At 45.7% G+C, this 15,585-nt stretch overlaps 1 protein-coding gene across 1 annotated transcript in view; it reads right to left on the bottom strand.

Moving 5' to 3' along the window:
- Window positions 1-255: 255 nt before the first annotated feature.
- Window positions 256-15,585, bottom strand: part of LIPC (lipase C, hepatic type) — a 133,432-nt gene continuing 118,102 nt past the window's right edge. The window contains exons 7-9 of the mRNA XM_036107030.2: window positions 8,206-8,323; window positions 6,469-6,687; window positions 256-1,526 (exon numbers count right to left, since the gene is read on the bottom strand). Of these exons, the coding sequence (XP_035962923.1) occupies window positions 1,415-1,526; window positions 6,469-6,687; window positions 8,206-8,323 (449 nt within the window). The 3' untranslated portion in view covers window positions 256-1,414. The remainder of the gene's footprint in view (window positions 1,527-6,468; window positions 6,688-8,205; window positions 8,324-15,585) is intronic.

Here is a 15,585-nt window from a genome sequence, read left to right on the forward strand (position 1 = left end):
CCCCTTTCTCTGCTCATGTGTTCTCTCTCTGAAACAAAGAAATAAATCTTTAAAAAAAAAAAGTGTGGTCAGTTACTTCTGCCGGCAGGATCAGCATTCAGGACAGGAGGCAACATTGACCAAGCTATTCTTTCTCCCTATCACTCCACCCCCATCCTTTAGTTTTATGGGTCTTTCCAAGGGAAATAAAAGTGAATTGTGTAAGACAATCCTTTTTTTTTTTTTAAGAGTTTATTTATTTATCTGAGAGAGAGAGAGAGAGATCACAAGCAGGGGGGAAAGGGAGAGGGAGAAGCAGGCTCCCCACTGAACAGAGAGCCCAATGCAGGGGCTCGATCCCTGGACCCTGGCACCATGACCTGAGCTGAAGGCAGACGCGTAACCGACTGAGCCACCCAGGTGCCCTCGTGTAAGACAATCTTAAACTGATTTCATCAGAGGCAGGCACCTCTTTGGGATTTGTCCTTTACCAGCTCTGGTTTGCCCTGCTCTGCTGAAGAGCAGGTGCGTTATGAGCTGCGCGGGGCTGAAGCCACGCGGAAGTCAAGTCCGGTAGCATAGCGCACACAGCGTGCTCTCCCTCTCTGAGTTACTTGAAACACATACACAAGTCATGACCAGGGCTAGTATTTCCTTCACATGTTTTGTGACGGAATTTGCTGGTTAAAACGTCATTACTTCATTTATTGGACAGTTTGAAATCTGATATCTAAGTCTTTGAGGTAAGTTTTCCATTAGCTTTTAATGCGAGCATTAGTAAAAGAGAAAAATTGTATTTAGTGCAATAGTAATTTAATTGTTAAAATGACCAACTGTCCAGCTTTCAGGTTGCCATTAAGTAGTTTTAGGAGAATTCTACTTTTATTGGTTTGGTTCAGTGAAATAATTGTATAACCTTCATGATGGCAGCTATTGGCTTAATTAGAATTTTTCTTCTTTTAGTGAGCTGAATTGTCTTAAAGCATGTGTATGTGGGGACATATGACTAGTGATTAATGGGAATTGCATTTTATTGAAGCATGGGTTCTGTCATAAAGAAGTACCTTTCCAGCATGGTTCAAAAAACGGATCAGAATAAACTAGGAGGGAAATATGGGGAATTTGACTTAACTGTAAAAGACCTTGTAAATTAGGACAATGGATCTAAAATGGCTCTTATTTATATATTGCATATATTACCATTTAATCAGAGATACAACAGGGAAATTTCTAGTTACACAAATATTTGAATACAGTTACATAATATAGTTTCTAAAAGCTCAGTTTAGAATAGTGAAACATACTCCCCCTTTAAACCTAAACATTGTTTAAACTTTATGCAAGATTGTTTATATAACTTGGGTTTCCAAATAAAGTAACCATTCCAGATGAGGAATAAGATCATTTATTCTTCACACTGGGACTTCGTAGAAGCTCATCTGATCTTTCTCTTCAATTTTTTAGAGTTTACGTCACATCTCACAAAGGTTTTCTCCGGGGTTGGGTGGGGCTGTAGGCCGTCCATGTTTTCTGAGCAGAATGTCATCCTGAAGAGAAAACAGAGCAAACACAGCGTTCACTTTTAGATGGAGCTTATTGAAGTGTTTCATCCTTTGTAAATAAAAACTCAATTTATGTAATGCATGCTATTTTTTTTTAAAAATTGGATTCTTACGTGCACAAATATTTTCATAACTTCAGAGAAAAACAAAACCCAAGTCAGTGAAAGCAATCAGTGTAAGGCTGCTTCCCGGAGTTCTGCACTGGGGTGATTTCAGCTCAGTAAGAACAGAAAGTCCTCGGGGCAGTTCTTTTTTCTCCCCAACCACAGCTCATCAAAGATTTGAGGGTAACTATTGTTCCTTTCACTGCATTGCCCAGACTCCAGGGCAAACATTCGCAGTTCCTTCAACTGTTCCTCACAAGGCAGGCTTCTCTCCTCAGCCTTCCTTCTTTGGACTCGCTCCAGTTTGTCAGCGCTGCTCTTAAAGGTCCCTGGGCACGAGGCCATGGTCACCAGCCTCTGCTGGGCTCAGCTCTGTAAGCCCAGCCCCTTCCTCTTATTGGTGCAGACGCTGTCCGGCTAGAGAGGACATCACTCTGTGTTTTGGGTCTCTCTTGGAGACCAAGCCTTAGACTGCTTTGACCGTTTGTTAGGTTGGCCTAAGATGCTGTTTTGTGTTGCTAACTTGCATTTACTAGGAAAAAAACTATCAGTAGTCACAAAGAATTCTAGTTTATGGCTTCTTCTTTCTTCTTCTTCTTCTTTTTTATATTGCATCTAGGGTCAAGTCTTCATTAAATCAGACTTTTTAAAAATTAAAATAGTGTATGAGCCAGATGGAGAAAGACAAATACTGCAGGATATCACTTATACGTGGAATCTGCCCCTCCCCCAAAAAAGTAGAATTCATAGAAACAGGGTAGAAAAGTGGTTCCCAGGGACTGGGGAAGGGGAAGATAGGGAGAGGTTGGTAAAAGGATATGAACTTTTAGCTATAAGATGAATAAGGTCTGAGGGTCTAATGTAAAACAGGGTGACTATAGTTGATAACACTGTATTATATATATGTGAGGTGCTGGGTGTGTTAGTTAACTGGGTGGTGGGGGGATCCATTCACATGTATATGTATAGCAAATCACAATGACGTACACTTTAAATATCTTAATTTTAATTGTCAATTATATCTCAATAAAGCTAAAATTAAAAAAACTGTTACGAATAATTTGTGAATGCCATTTTGAAAAATTCAGATGGTAAAGAACTAAACGAAGTCAAATATTAAAGATCCTCTTTGCCATCACCCTTCACCAATGTCATTCTCCCTGCTTTCCTGGTTTGGTTTATGTCTCTCCAGATCTCTTTCTTTTTCTTTTCTTTTCTTTTTTCTTTCTTTCCTTTTTTTTTAAGATTTATTTACTTATTTGAGGGGTGGAGGGACAGAGAGAGAAAGGAGTGAGAGAATCTTAAGCAGACTCCCCATTGAGCACAGAGCCCCCACGCGGGGCTTGATCTCACAACCTGAGCTGAAATCAAGAGTCGGACGTTCAATCAACTGAGCAACCCAGGTGCCCCATCTCCAGACCTACTTCTATGCATTTACACATATATCAGTGTTCATATGCAAACATAAAGAATTTTTAATAGAAGTGAGGTTATAATGTATGTATTTTTCTGACCTTTTTCATTGCCATCAAGTAATGGACTTGGAGACCTGTTCATCTCACTACATATGAATCTGTCTCATTCTTTTTCACCTCCTGTACTATATTCCATTGTGTGGATGTACCACAGTGTATTGGAGCCATTTTCCTACTGACAGACATTGAGGTTTTCCCAATGGTTTACCATTTACAGATAGGACTGCAACAAACATTTTTGCACATGTATATCTCTTGTGGATATTTTGAGTATTTCTCCAGGATGGACACCTAGAGTCAAAATTCTGGGTATTATGTATATTTAAAATTTTGATAATGTAAGCTCCATGAGAACAAGGGCTTTGTCTATTCTGTTCCCTGCCTGGTGCCTACAACAGTGCCTGGTATAAGGTAGGTGCTCACTAAATGTTAGTTGTTGAATGAAATTCTCCTGCAGAAGCTCCGTAATTTGCACTCCCACAAATAGTGTATGAGGATGCCTGCTTCTCCACACCTTTACCAACTCTGGATGTTGTCTGTTTTTTAATTCCTGCCAAGCTAATGGATGACCAGCGATAATCTCATTGATTTTTGTCTTGCATTTATATGATTACTGTGGAAATTGAGCATTTTCTCATTATGTGTAGCTGATCGCATTTGATGTCCCGCTGTAGAACCAATGTTTTCTGCCCTGTCTCTTCCACCACAATAGGTCCTCTCACCTCTGACTTTGTGCCTCTGAATGAGAAAATCACCTCTCATTGAATTCCTCCCGTGGAGGCATGGAGTGAGTTACTTGACCATTTTTGTGCCCTGTAGTCAGCAGAGAGATTAAGACTGTGAGGTTGCATATTTGCATCCCGGCCCTGGGATTACGGTTTGTAGAGGGACTCAAAAATTGGTAGTTTGTTATTGGTCTCATGAGATACATATTATAAATTCCGTTTATCGCTAAAGAACCGAGTCTCTGCGAGGTGCAGTTAGTGTTCGAGGCTCCACAGATGGTGAGCGGCAAGTGGAATTTGAGCTTAGGGCTGGCAGACGCAGGCCATCAGGTTCTGGCCGCCATATTGCTTTGCTCGCTGCTTCTCTCCCTGGGAATGCCTCCTGGCCTCCCCACAGCCCGTGGTGGTGCGGCACCACTGAACTGCTGTCTCCCTTCTAGGCTTTCTAGACCATGCAATGCTAGACCTTCCCTATGCAAAGTGTGGTCTGTGAGCCAGCAGCAGCCGCACCTGGGAGCTTGTTAGAGACACAGGATGTCAGGCCCCACCCCACCTACATTTTAATTGCATTTTAACACGATTCCCAGATGCTTCCTGGGCACATGAAGGTTTGAGAAGCACCAGGAGGGAGTATGTTATTAGTAAAATTTATGCATCTTGTTTTTCCTAATTATTAGGTCCTGGAATTTCTTTCTGCCAAGGGCCACACTCAGATTTTTTTTTTTTTTTTTGGTATCCCCTGATGGTACCTCATGCTGGGAAGACACATAGGAGCCACTGAATACTTGCAACTTAAAAAGCTATAGGTCTCACCACCCCTCCTCCTTTTTCAGCATGTACCTCCTACAGCTCCGAGGAAGGGTCTGATGTGCAGATATATGAATACCCAGCACTTCAACACTGCTGGTTTAGACTAAGGAAAGTCAGATCCATGGGGCCCAGATGAATGGAGGAAGGAACTGTTGGGAACAGTGCATGGACAGCAAAGAGACAGGGAAGGCAGCAGACAAGCCCTGAGTTAGATCTGGACTCAGCCAATTATCAGCAGTGCCCCAGGCTGTGGTTCTGTGAGGCCCAGCTTCCTCATCTGCACAGCCAACGTGACCCATTTCCGAGCATCACTGGGAGGGTTCCATGAGACCAAACCTCTAGACATGGTTCCGTGCCTTCGGCGCAGTGGGAGCTCTGGAAGCACCATTCCCTTCCCTCTGCTCTTTCCTCCTTCAGAACCATGTGGGTAAGCACCAGTGAGAAGGCTATGGTGTGTTTTATACAGCCTTTCCAGTCAAGTCACAGAGAATTGTCATGGTGAACAGCCCCTAGGCCTGAGGAATGACCCTCGAGCTGAGGGAGTGCGGGGAGGGGTGGCTCTCAGAAGCTGAGCACTTCTAAAGGGCTAGAAAGTCATGCAAGAATAGCCAAGTGTCTAAGAGGAGAGAAGCAGTTGAATTTTCTCAAATTGATCATGTGGAGAAATCTGTTGGCAGGCTGCAGAGTATGCTCTTAGTAATTGCCAGGATTTTGTATCCCGGGGAGATAAAATCTCAGAGCGCTGTTATATAAGGGAGTCGGGGGCATAAATCTGCCTCGGGCCCACTCTTGGCCGTGAAGCCCGTGGGGTGAGGGAGGAGCATAGTTCAGAGGTGAGAGGCCTGCTGTTCTCCATCTCTACTGAGGACAAGCCGGAGAGAGAAATGGGCTCCCCAACAAAAGGGAATGGGAGAGGAGAGACAAGTTTCCTGAACATGAGGGGGAGGAGGACGAGGAAGGGTCTGGGGAAGGACAGAATTCTCTTCTCATGGAGAAGTGCAGAACTCTAGAAAAGCAGAGTTGCCATGGCAAAATATGTTGGGCATCCCTTTGCTGACAGGACTGAAGGGGCATCTGGACCACCTTTTCTTTCTTTTGTGTCTTACTCTGTCCCCAATCCCTTATTGTCCCCGGGGACATTGGGACCAAGGGAGATGTTAAATCGCACAGAGCAGGGCTTCCTAAGCCTGCTCCATTGGTTCCCATCAGAATTTCTTAGGGCTTTTATTAGCAACTGTGTGTCCTGGGTCCCTTCACAAACCACTGCACATCAGAAGCTCCGCAGGTGGCTTCAGGAATCCTGCATATTTAATAAGCTCCCCAGTGGCTCTTTGGCACTCTGAGATTTATTTGTGAGGCACCCTCACAGAATGGGATGTCGAGACTGCGATCTGTTGAAAGCATTTCTCTGGGTGAGCAGTAAGAAGGAAATGGCACATCTTGGTCCTTGCCACTCAAAGTGCGGTCCTTGGACTGCAGCACCCACAAACATCTTCTGGTGATCCACCTGCGCACTGAAGTTTGAAGGGCACTGGGCCAGTGAGGCGATTCTCAAACTCCGAGGCAAGTAGCTCTGAACCACAGGCAGCCAGAAGAGTCTAGACCGGGAGTCAGAAGACCTGGGTGCAAATCCCAGTCCTTCCATCTATGGCTGTGTGAATTCAGGATGGTCATTTCACCTTTCTGAGCATCTATATGCCGTCATTAGGACATGATAGTGTCCACTTTATGATATAAGTGCAAGTGTTAATTGTGGAGGTCCGGCACATGGAGATGCCTGATAGATGTCAAGGGAGGTTGAGTCAATACTCACCGTTGCTGGGTTTCTCCCGCTTTGACTCTGATGGTCTTTACAACAAGGCCTGAGTAGAGGGGCCCTCTGCTCCATGGGATGATGGTTTGGACTGTGTTCCAGACATTGGTCCATACGGCGCCATTTTCCCACTTGAACTTGATCATGATCAGCTCACCGATATCCAAATCCAATGTGATAAGAAAGGAATAGGTTTTATTACTAGTAATTTCTTCATCCCTTGAAGATACAAAGAAAATCAGACCTAGTTTATTTGTAACAGCAAAGTCGTGTTGGGCACATTCAGGCTGTGTTGGGTTTGCCTGAGTGACTTGGGAAGGTCTTTTCTGCTGCATTTTCCAAACTGGTGTGGGACAGACTATTAGTAGAAACAGCAGTGGGTGGGCCAGACCATTAATACTGGGAAAACCATGTATCTTCTGGGTTAGCATATTTAAGAGGCTCTGAGAGTTCTGCCATAATGAATCTGGTAACTCTGTTGAGCTCAGGCTTACTAGCTTCTACGTTAACAAATCAGGAAAACTGCCCCTGAGAAGACAGTGGGCCTTTGGCAATGATCTCTGGGCAGCTCAGCTCCCTGGAGGTTTGATTAACACAGTAGAGCCACTCACTACTCTTATCTCCCCACTCATGCTTTTTTCCTTCCCCATATAAATAGAAACAACAAAGTTTAACAGTAATAGAAAACCACATGTTAAAGGGATGCACCAATTTGGAGCAAGATTTAAATGCAGAGCCTGAGGTATCATTAACGGGTTTACTCACTGGTCTCCAAGACATTAACATGTCCCAACACTGACTGAGCAGCTATATGCCCTTTCCACCTTGGAACTATTCCCCAGGAGAGATCTGGGACAGTGCAAAGGTAACACTGGATTTAGGGAGAGACAGGTGGATGGAGGGTTCCTTTGCACGGCTTGTCATAGCTCCTCCTGCAGAATGTTGTAAAGAACTGCTTAGGAATCCATCCACCCCGCTAGGCTGTGAGCATCCTAGGGCTAGGGTCCTCTCTACCTCTGAGGCACAGCACTGACTAATACTTGCTGAATGTCGGAATCAGTGTGATGACCAGAGATCCAAAGCTGGGGGAGATCTTCTGGAAGCTGAGGACTATCCCTGGAGCGGGCGGAGGCCTACTGGCACTTCCAAGGAAGAGGCCATACTGAGGGTCGAGATGTGGTCAGTGAGACTGGGGAGGCTCCAAGGGAGGCATGAGGTTACTGGTCACGTTGTGAGCAGGCGTGTAACAGGGCAAAGGACAGATGGGCAGGGCTGGCAGGGCAGGCTGACTGACGTGGGAAATTGGTGCCACGTTGAAAGCAGTTTTGTTTCTGGGTTATGGCTTTCAGAACTCACTGAAAAGGAGCTCAGGGCCGTCCTGCAGACAGCTGCTCCAGCCCTCCCTGCTCCTCCTGCCTGGCTCTTCTTCCTGCAGTGTGGACGACGGACTTTGCCACCTCTGGCTTCCCTCTCTGCTCAGCTCACCTCACAATGAACCCATTGTAAACACAGGTCATTTTACCATAAAGCAATCTGTGGGACCCGGGTGAGGCTGAGGGATGACAAGGCGCTGGGCTTGGGGTGGACATCCCTTCTGACAGGCATTTGGGGCAGTTGTATGGGCTGAGAAGAGTAAGCTGTGTCTGGCCTGGCCCTTGAAAAGTACGGGGTCCTTCTAGACCTTGTGAGAAAAAGTAGCATGCCATCACCATAGACGGGGCTGCACCTTATACTCACAGAGTGATGGTAATTTTCTGGTTTTCCTCTTTTGTTCCGAAGAGTGTCATAGTAAAAGTTGGTTCTACTGGTTTCTCAAGTTGGTTGATGAACTGGATCTTGAACTGGTAATGATATACTAAAGAGAGAAGGTGGGCGGGGGGTGGGGGGAGGGAGAGAGAAAGAGAATTTAAATAGGATTTTTTTTAAATTAAAAATCTCATATTTTTAAAATTTAAAAATGCAGAAGGAGAAGTCTGGATGGATAGAGACCAACTTTTTTTTTTTTCCCTGGGTGGAGGGATTATGAAGGCTTTACATTTTTTTCTTTTTCCTTTTCTGTCTTTATGAAATGTTTACAGAGGACATATGGTGTGTTTGTAATATAAGAATAAGTATTATCTAGCAGAAGAAGGCAGAACAGGACTATGGTATACCTAGCATTCTCACCCATTTCTGGGTGCAATCTTGTTGGACTATTCCATATATTTGGCAAGAGTCCCCTTTCATAAATTGAAGGATATTATTGCTTTGAGGCACCTGACAAAGGCAAGAGAACACATTGCCCTTTTCAATGTTTGCCTCTGTTTGAGGGGTCCGTTTTGGGATGGACAGAGCTCTAGTTAAGAATCATATGCCCTAGTGACCACATCTCTATATTCTGGGCAGTTCCTAGGCACTAGCTCTGTGGGGTTCATCAAGCACATTTTCTGATGGAAATAAGACAACTCTAGTTCTAGCACTTGGGCCTAAAATGTTTCCATTTTATCAAATGTTCAGAATGTCCTTCTACTGGGTTGTGTAGGAGAGGGTAACTTATTTTACTCTTCTTTACCTAAATATTTAATTAATAAAAGCAAATCGCTTACTATCACACAGGTATTGTTAAACACTTTACACTACCTCATCTCATTCACTCATCATAAGAACCTTATGAGGTATTGTTGTCATCATCCCCATTTTATAAATAAGAAAACGGGGGCCCAAGAAGGGAAGGGACTTTCACACGTTCAAGGTCACATAGTCTGTCTCTTAGCCTGGACCTATTGCTAAGGCTCCTAAGATGGCCTTGACTTACCCTGTGTTGTCATACCAACTGCCTATGGGGCTGTTCTTGCAATTACCCCCACTTAATTCCAAAATGAATGGACTGCTTGGACTTCTGTCTCTTGCTGTCTCCATATTCTCTACGTGCCTGTACTGTTTTAGCTCCAAGATGGCCAACAGGTGTCATATAGCGTGCCAACTCCGCTTGATTGATCAGGCTGCCCAGAGCCCTATGTGGAGATGGGTACTGAGGCTACACCCAGGCTCTTGGGAAGACTGGTGTCTGCCTTGGGCAGAGGAGAGGGATTTATGGGGTGCTTGCTGTGTATTTGCTTTTCCTGTTCTAGGTAACGATTAATCCACTCATCCTGATATCGTGACTTCCACAATGTAGGTGTCTAACAAACGTGGTGGGATGAATGAACCGACAGTTGGCTTGGGAGTAACATGATGTGTATTACCATTTAGGAAGATGGAAGCCACCTCTGAGAGTCCAAGACCCGAGTTTCAAGCTGTGTTGCAGGAGAATTCCCACCAGAAAGCATAGATCATGGCACTAGCCACTTGTTCATCCATCCCATACACCCCACACGTGGAAATTCGTCATCTTCATGAGTCAATCTCTTACCCACCTAATGCCACATGGCCACGGGAGGTTGGTAGCTACACACAAACCCAGCAACAGCTGCTTCGGATGGCGTGCTGCCAACAGCTCAGCTGCAGTGTCCCGGCCGCCTGTTGCCCTGGGATTCTGTGCTGTTTGCACAACCCTCCCCTTTGGCATAAACCAACCTTCGCATTTGGGTTTTGTGGTGGACTTGCTTATGAGCCCGGGGTTATCTCTTGGGTTTACTCTGAAGCACCAAAGTTTCTTTTTGTATATTTATGTTCACGGCAAGAGCCAAACATGAACAGTGGACTGTTATAGGCCATGAGTTTTCTGCTTTAGGTAGGAGCTAGCTTGGGCATCGTCTGGCACTGAACATTGTGCCCTGTCCGTAACAGGTGCTCAGATCTTTATTCGTGGAAAAAGTAGTTTGAGACTCTCAGGACTGTGAGGCTGTGGGTGAGAAATAAGAAAAGGGCTGTGGGCCCAGGTTCCAGAAAGTGTCCCTCAACCCTGGCTGGCAGTGATGGAGACAGGGACTCTGGCCTAACATCCCAGAAGCCTCTGAGAAGCCATATACTATTTGGGGTCTATCAAGAGAACCCTGTCACAGGCAGACTGTGTTATAAGTTGAACAGAGGCAAAAGGAAAGGTCCTTCCAAAGACACAGGCCATAGTTGTGTGGGGTGGGTGTCGGATGTGGACAGGACGGGGCAGGAGGGCTGGGCTTGGGTTAACCTCCTAACGAGGAGGCCGGCATCTTGCAGAGCACTCAAGGAACACCCTTAGTAACCAATTTTAGTCCAATTTAATATGCATAAATTGGAAGTCTACTGGTGCTCAGCCCAGTGCTAAAAGCTACTGGGGATAGAGGAGTTAAAGAGGATAATTGGCAGGATGCAAGAAAGCAACACTGACTAATATTTATTTTGTTTACCTGTGCCAATCACTTTGCATCTATTATCACACTTAATTCTCACAACAGGTGATACTATCATCACCTCCTTTTAGAGAGGAGGAAACTGAAGCACAGAGAAGTTAAGTGACTTTCCCAGTGTCACACAGCTCCTAAGTAGCAGAGCTGGGATGTAAGCCCAGGCCACCTGGCTCCAGTACTTCAACTTTTAAGTGTTTGTACATGGGACCATAGCTTTATATACCCTAAGGAAAAAGTTGAAGTATGGAGAGACATTTAAGTTCAAGAGTGTCATAACAGAACTGTTTAACTAAAAATAAATCAGCAACACCTGAGATATTCACTGGTGGAAGAATGACTACAGACTGACTAATCAGGACAATTATGAGAACTACCATTTACTTTTTATCGTGTCCCAGACACTGAGCCAATCGCGTCACGTAATTATCTCATTTCTCTTTACAACAACTTTGTAAGATGCCCATTTTATCCTCCCTCCACATCATTTTACAAATGCAGGAGCTGATGCTCGGGGAAAGTTAAGTAACTTGTCCACTGTCATGCAGCTAAGAACGGGGGAAGCTGCAATTAGACTTGAGTCTGCTGATTCCGAGTTCATATTCCCAACCATGTGATTTACTCTTATGAAGTCATTAAAAGATATTTTTGGAGCAATTTCAATCCTTATGAAAGAAGTGGGGGAAAAAAAAAAGCCCAAACAACAACCAGGATGCAAAATTTCATGTCCAACATGAGACCAACTTTATAAAACAGGACACACAAGAGGAAGAGGCATAAAAATGTGACCATGCTTATCTTCGGAGAGGAGAGGGGGTCATTTTTATGTTTCTTTACGCTTTCCTGCAAGTTCTGGGTTTTCTACAATGTGCCTGTATTCTAATTAGACTCTTATTGGAAAAAGAAAACGCTTTTAAAAGTATTAAAACAGAAGACAAGAGGACCAGAAGCCGCGGTCCTAGACTCAGGGGAGCTTGCGCTTGGGAAGCAGAGTCACTTCTGTCTTCTTGTCTTGTGGGCATCAATGTCCGTGTCTTCTCTCCCCGAGGGCAGTCTCAGTGTTATATCAATGCTCCTATCGGCACAAGTCCCAGCATGCACCGGGCACCTAAGGGGTCTTCAGGGGCTCTTTGGTGTGAAGATAAGGCAGCACACGTGCTACATTAAAGACCCTAATTGTGAATGGGACTCTCCATTTGTGGAGAGCCTACTATGTATGCATCAGGCTATATACTAAGTGTTTTGTCTACATCATTTTTGGTCCTCACAACAAGACTAAATAAGGGGAGGGCCCTGTTGGTTTCCTTACTACTCCCCACCCTCTGGAAGGAGTCTTGCCCACTCCCTTGAGCTGACCTCGGCCAGCAGAGTCCTGTTTTCTCCTGAGACCTAGGATGTCAGTTACTCTGGTGGATGTCAGACAAGGAAGCAGAGATTTGGACACGTGTCCAAGGTCACAGAAAGTTACAAGTGGAGCCAAATTTGAATCCAGGTGTCTGTCTGATTCTAAAACTCCCTTCCCGCTGTCTCCTGGGGTTCTGGTTCTGCAAGCTGCGCCTGACCTTTGAAAGTAAATGGCAAACCCTCAACCCCTGAGGAAAGGCTGCCGTCAAAATCTTCCTGGAACGAAGCCACCAAGACAAAGTGCCTCCCGGGTCTCACCTGCTGACATCCATCCTGGGCTATCGCTGCTGCAGATACTTCCTGCCTGTCCCCTGAATGCCTAGCCCCCGAGTGGGGATAAATGTCTCATGTCCCTGTGCTGGAGGGTTTTTTTTCTTCCTTTGTTCTTAAATCATGAGTAGGAGATGGATTCCCACGTCCGAGATGCTACGGTTGCACCATTCTGGGGGAAGGTGTAAAATCCAAGAGTCAGCCTGCCAGGACCCCTTTGGTTTCCCATCCTTTGAATGAGAATTACTTGGCCTCCTGCGGTGTCTCCCCGGGGTGGGACCTGTGCAGGAAGTCGGAACCCCAAAGGTGCAGGAGTGTCGAGGAGCCCGAGTCTGCCAGCCTCCCAAGCGCTCCTGAAAGATGTGTGGGCTGTGGGGGGGCGGGGGGGCACAGGGGTGGGGGGATGAGGGCACCCTTGTGTCTGCAAAAGCCCGGATATAGAACTAAGCAGGTTGATGGCACAGGCAGTCCCAAATTACCTGCACTAGGAAAGTAACTTTTTTGGGGAGAAATCTTGAAATGACATAATTTTTATAAATATAAAAGAACCTTTCATACTGAGAACTAATTAGATGTTCTTATTTTGGATTTTTGTGTTTTTCTTTAAAAGAAAAAGAGACAATTTGCCTATCATTCCCTCTCCCTGCCCCCCCCCCGCCCCCCCCCAGGACAATGATGCTGTTACAAAGATTAAGGAAAAATTTTGCTCACTTTCCCTCATGACATGTTTAGTAAGGATTTTAAAAAATGATTTAGGAAAAATGCTTTTGATCCTGTGACTGCAGAGGGGCCAGCCCAGTGCATTCCTCGGTTCAGGCAGGAGAAATTATTTTAGGTCTTAAAGATAAAGAGCATGAAACAGTCCATTAACCCTGAATGAGATCAGGCAAATGCCACGTAGAGCAGAGATGTGAGGCCTCTGGAGATTCTCCTCAAATAGAGAGTCCTCCTGTGGTTCAATACCCTAAAAACCCCGGATTCTGATCTCATGTGAACCCCACTGGTGCCACTTAAGTTTCTTTTTATAAGCCAGCCACAGTAGACATTGGCTTGTGGAATTTATGAAAAGAGAATATTTTGTTTCTCCTTCTTTTTCTTCTTCTCCTCCTCCTCTTTTTTCTTCTTCTTTTTGTCTCATGGAAAAAAATGATTCCAGATCATTAGATATTGGCTCCGGGAGATATTATGACTCTCTTTGCAAACATCAAAGAGGCCTTTTTCTTTCAGTGTATCGATTTTCTTTCATGAAGATGGGAGGAATGAGATCTCTTGTGTTGTCTTGCAGCACCAAGGGCTTGTTCCTAAACATGAGACGCCTCTAACTTGAGAGGGAGGCTGTGGATCCTGGCACCGAGAGGCCTGAGGATGGCACCGTGCAGGGGTTACCCCACGAGGGGACCAGCACTCAGGGCAGGCTGGAGGAAGGTAGGGCGGGTGCAGGTAGTTTTGGAAGCAGGTGCATTGTGCAGCTCTGGGCTCATGTTGGTGGCCACATTTGGGCTTCACAGCACCCCGTGACACCCCTAAAGTGCTTCAGAATGAGCCTCTCCCAAATGTGCCACTTTGGCATGTGGGGTATTTTAAGTGGAAGACAATCAAGACCCAAAACACTCAGGAAGAGCTTTTTGCCTCCTGCTTGTCTGCCTCTAAGAATTTAGTTGGGGGGCCTAGTCCAGGAAGAGAGCACCCACCACAGAGAGCTGCAGTCTGGGTGATGAGGGGTGTGGGGGGGGTGCTCCAGGCCATTTGTTGATTCCACTCTGTGTCCCATTGTCTCTGCATGGTGTGACAAACATTCGTTTCCCAAACATTTGCTCTTCCCATCTTCCTGTGAATTAACTTCCTTCTCTTTGAAGCCCCACAGCACCACCGCCTTCCCTTTAGCTCAGGATGGCAGATAGGCATCAACTGCCTAACTTCTTTGAACCACTCGTGGCTCTGTGAGGCTCTAGTACACATGAAATTAACATTTTCTCCTGTTAATCTGTTTTATGTCAACTTAATTAATAGGCCAGCCAAAGAATGAAAAGGGTAGAGGAAAAATTTTCCTCCCCTACACCCTGATGTCATGGGATTGGATGCTTGCCCCTTCTGTGGGCAGTTGCCTCTTCTGCTAGGGGTGGGATTGGGGGAGTGTGTGTGTGCGTGTGTGTGTGTGGTAAGGAGTGTTGTACTGACTGGCATCCTGCTGCCTGCTGCCCGCTGTTTGTGCCCATAGGAGCTTCATGTGGGAGGGCAGTAAGAGCCCTCAGCTGAGGGCCTCCAGTCCTTTCTCTGCCACCTACCACCGCGTGGTTGTGAGCACTCATAACCTCTCTGAAGCTCAATTTCCTCATGTCTAAAATGGGCATCAAGACCACTCTAACAGGGTGTGAGGATGTGATGTGAAGGGATGGCATATACAAAAGTGCCCAGCTTCTAGAAGGTATTAACCCAGTGACACCTATTCCCTTCCTATGTGCTGAACTGACCAGGCACGGTTCTGAGCCGCACCCACAGGTGCCAGTTTTAGTGGTTCACCCCCATGCTCATCCACACACAATCACTCTGTGGCTGAAGAAACTGAGACCTGCATGGGTTTTGTCACTAGGTCAAGGTCACATATATGAGGTTGGCAGCAAAGCCAAATTCTGGACATGCTCTATTCCCAATCTCAAGCCTGCACTGTCTCTGTGACACCCAGGACTTTTTCTGGACCTCTCCCTGGAAATTAGCGAAAACCTTCCAAAAGAAGTAGCAGAGAAAAGCCAAAAAGACAAACAGATTCCCCCAAGTCAGAGTTTGGTTGGTTGTCTCACCAACCAGAAGGAAAGAGTACTCAAGCAAGTTCCCTTAGGTGGGATGAGGCCCAGAATGCAGAGGGAGGGGGAGAGGGAGAGAGCTGGGGAGGACCCGGCATTGGTATTACACTTGGGAGACCGTGTGGAGTGGAAGAGCAAGGGCCGTGAATCAGAGCAACCTGGGGTCAAATGCTACATTTGCTACTCACAGACTGTGTGACTCGGGGAAGTCGTAAACTCTATGAGTCTCAGTTTATTTATTGGAAAGTCCACCATCATCAGTCCCCACCCCCACCCATCTCAGTCTCTGTCCCTCTGTCTGGGTTGTTGTGAGGATTATATGATAAAGGAGCTAGTTT

Source organism: Halichoerus grypus, chromosome 8 (assembly GCF_964656455.1).
Source record: "Halichoerus grypus chromosome 8, mHalGry1.hap1.1, whole genome shotgun sequence".
NCBI classification, from domain to species: Eukaryota; Metazoa; Chordata; class Mammalia; order Carnivora; family Phocidae; genus Halichoerus; species Halichoerus grypus.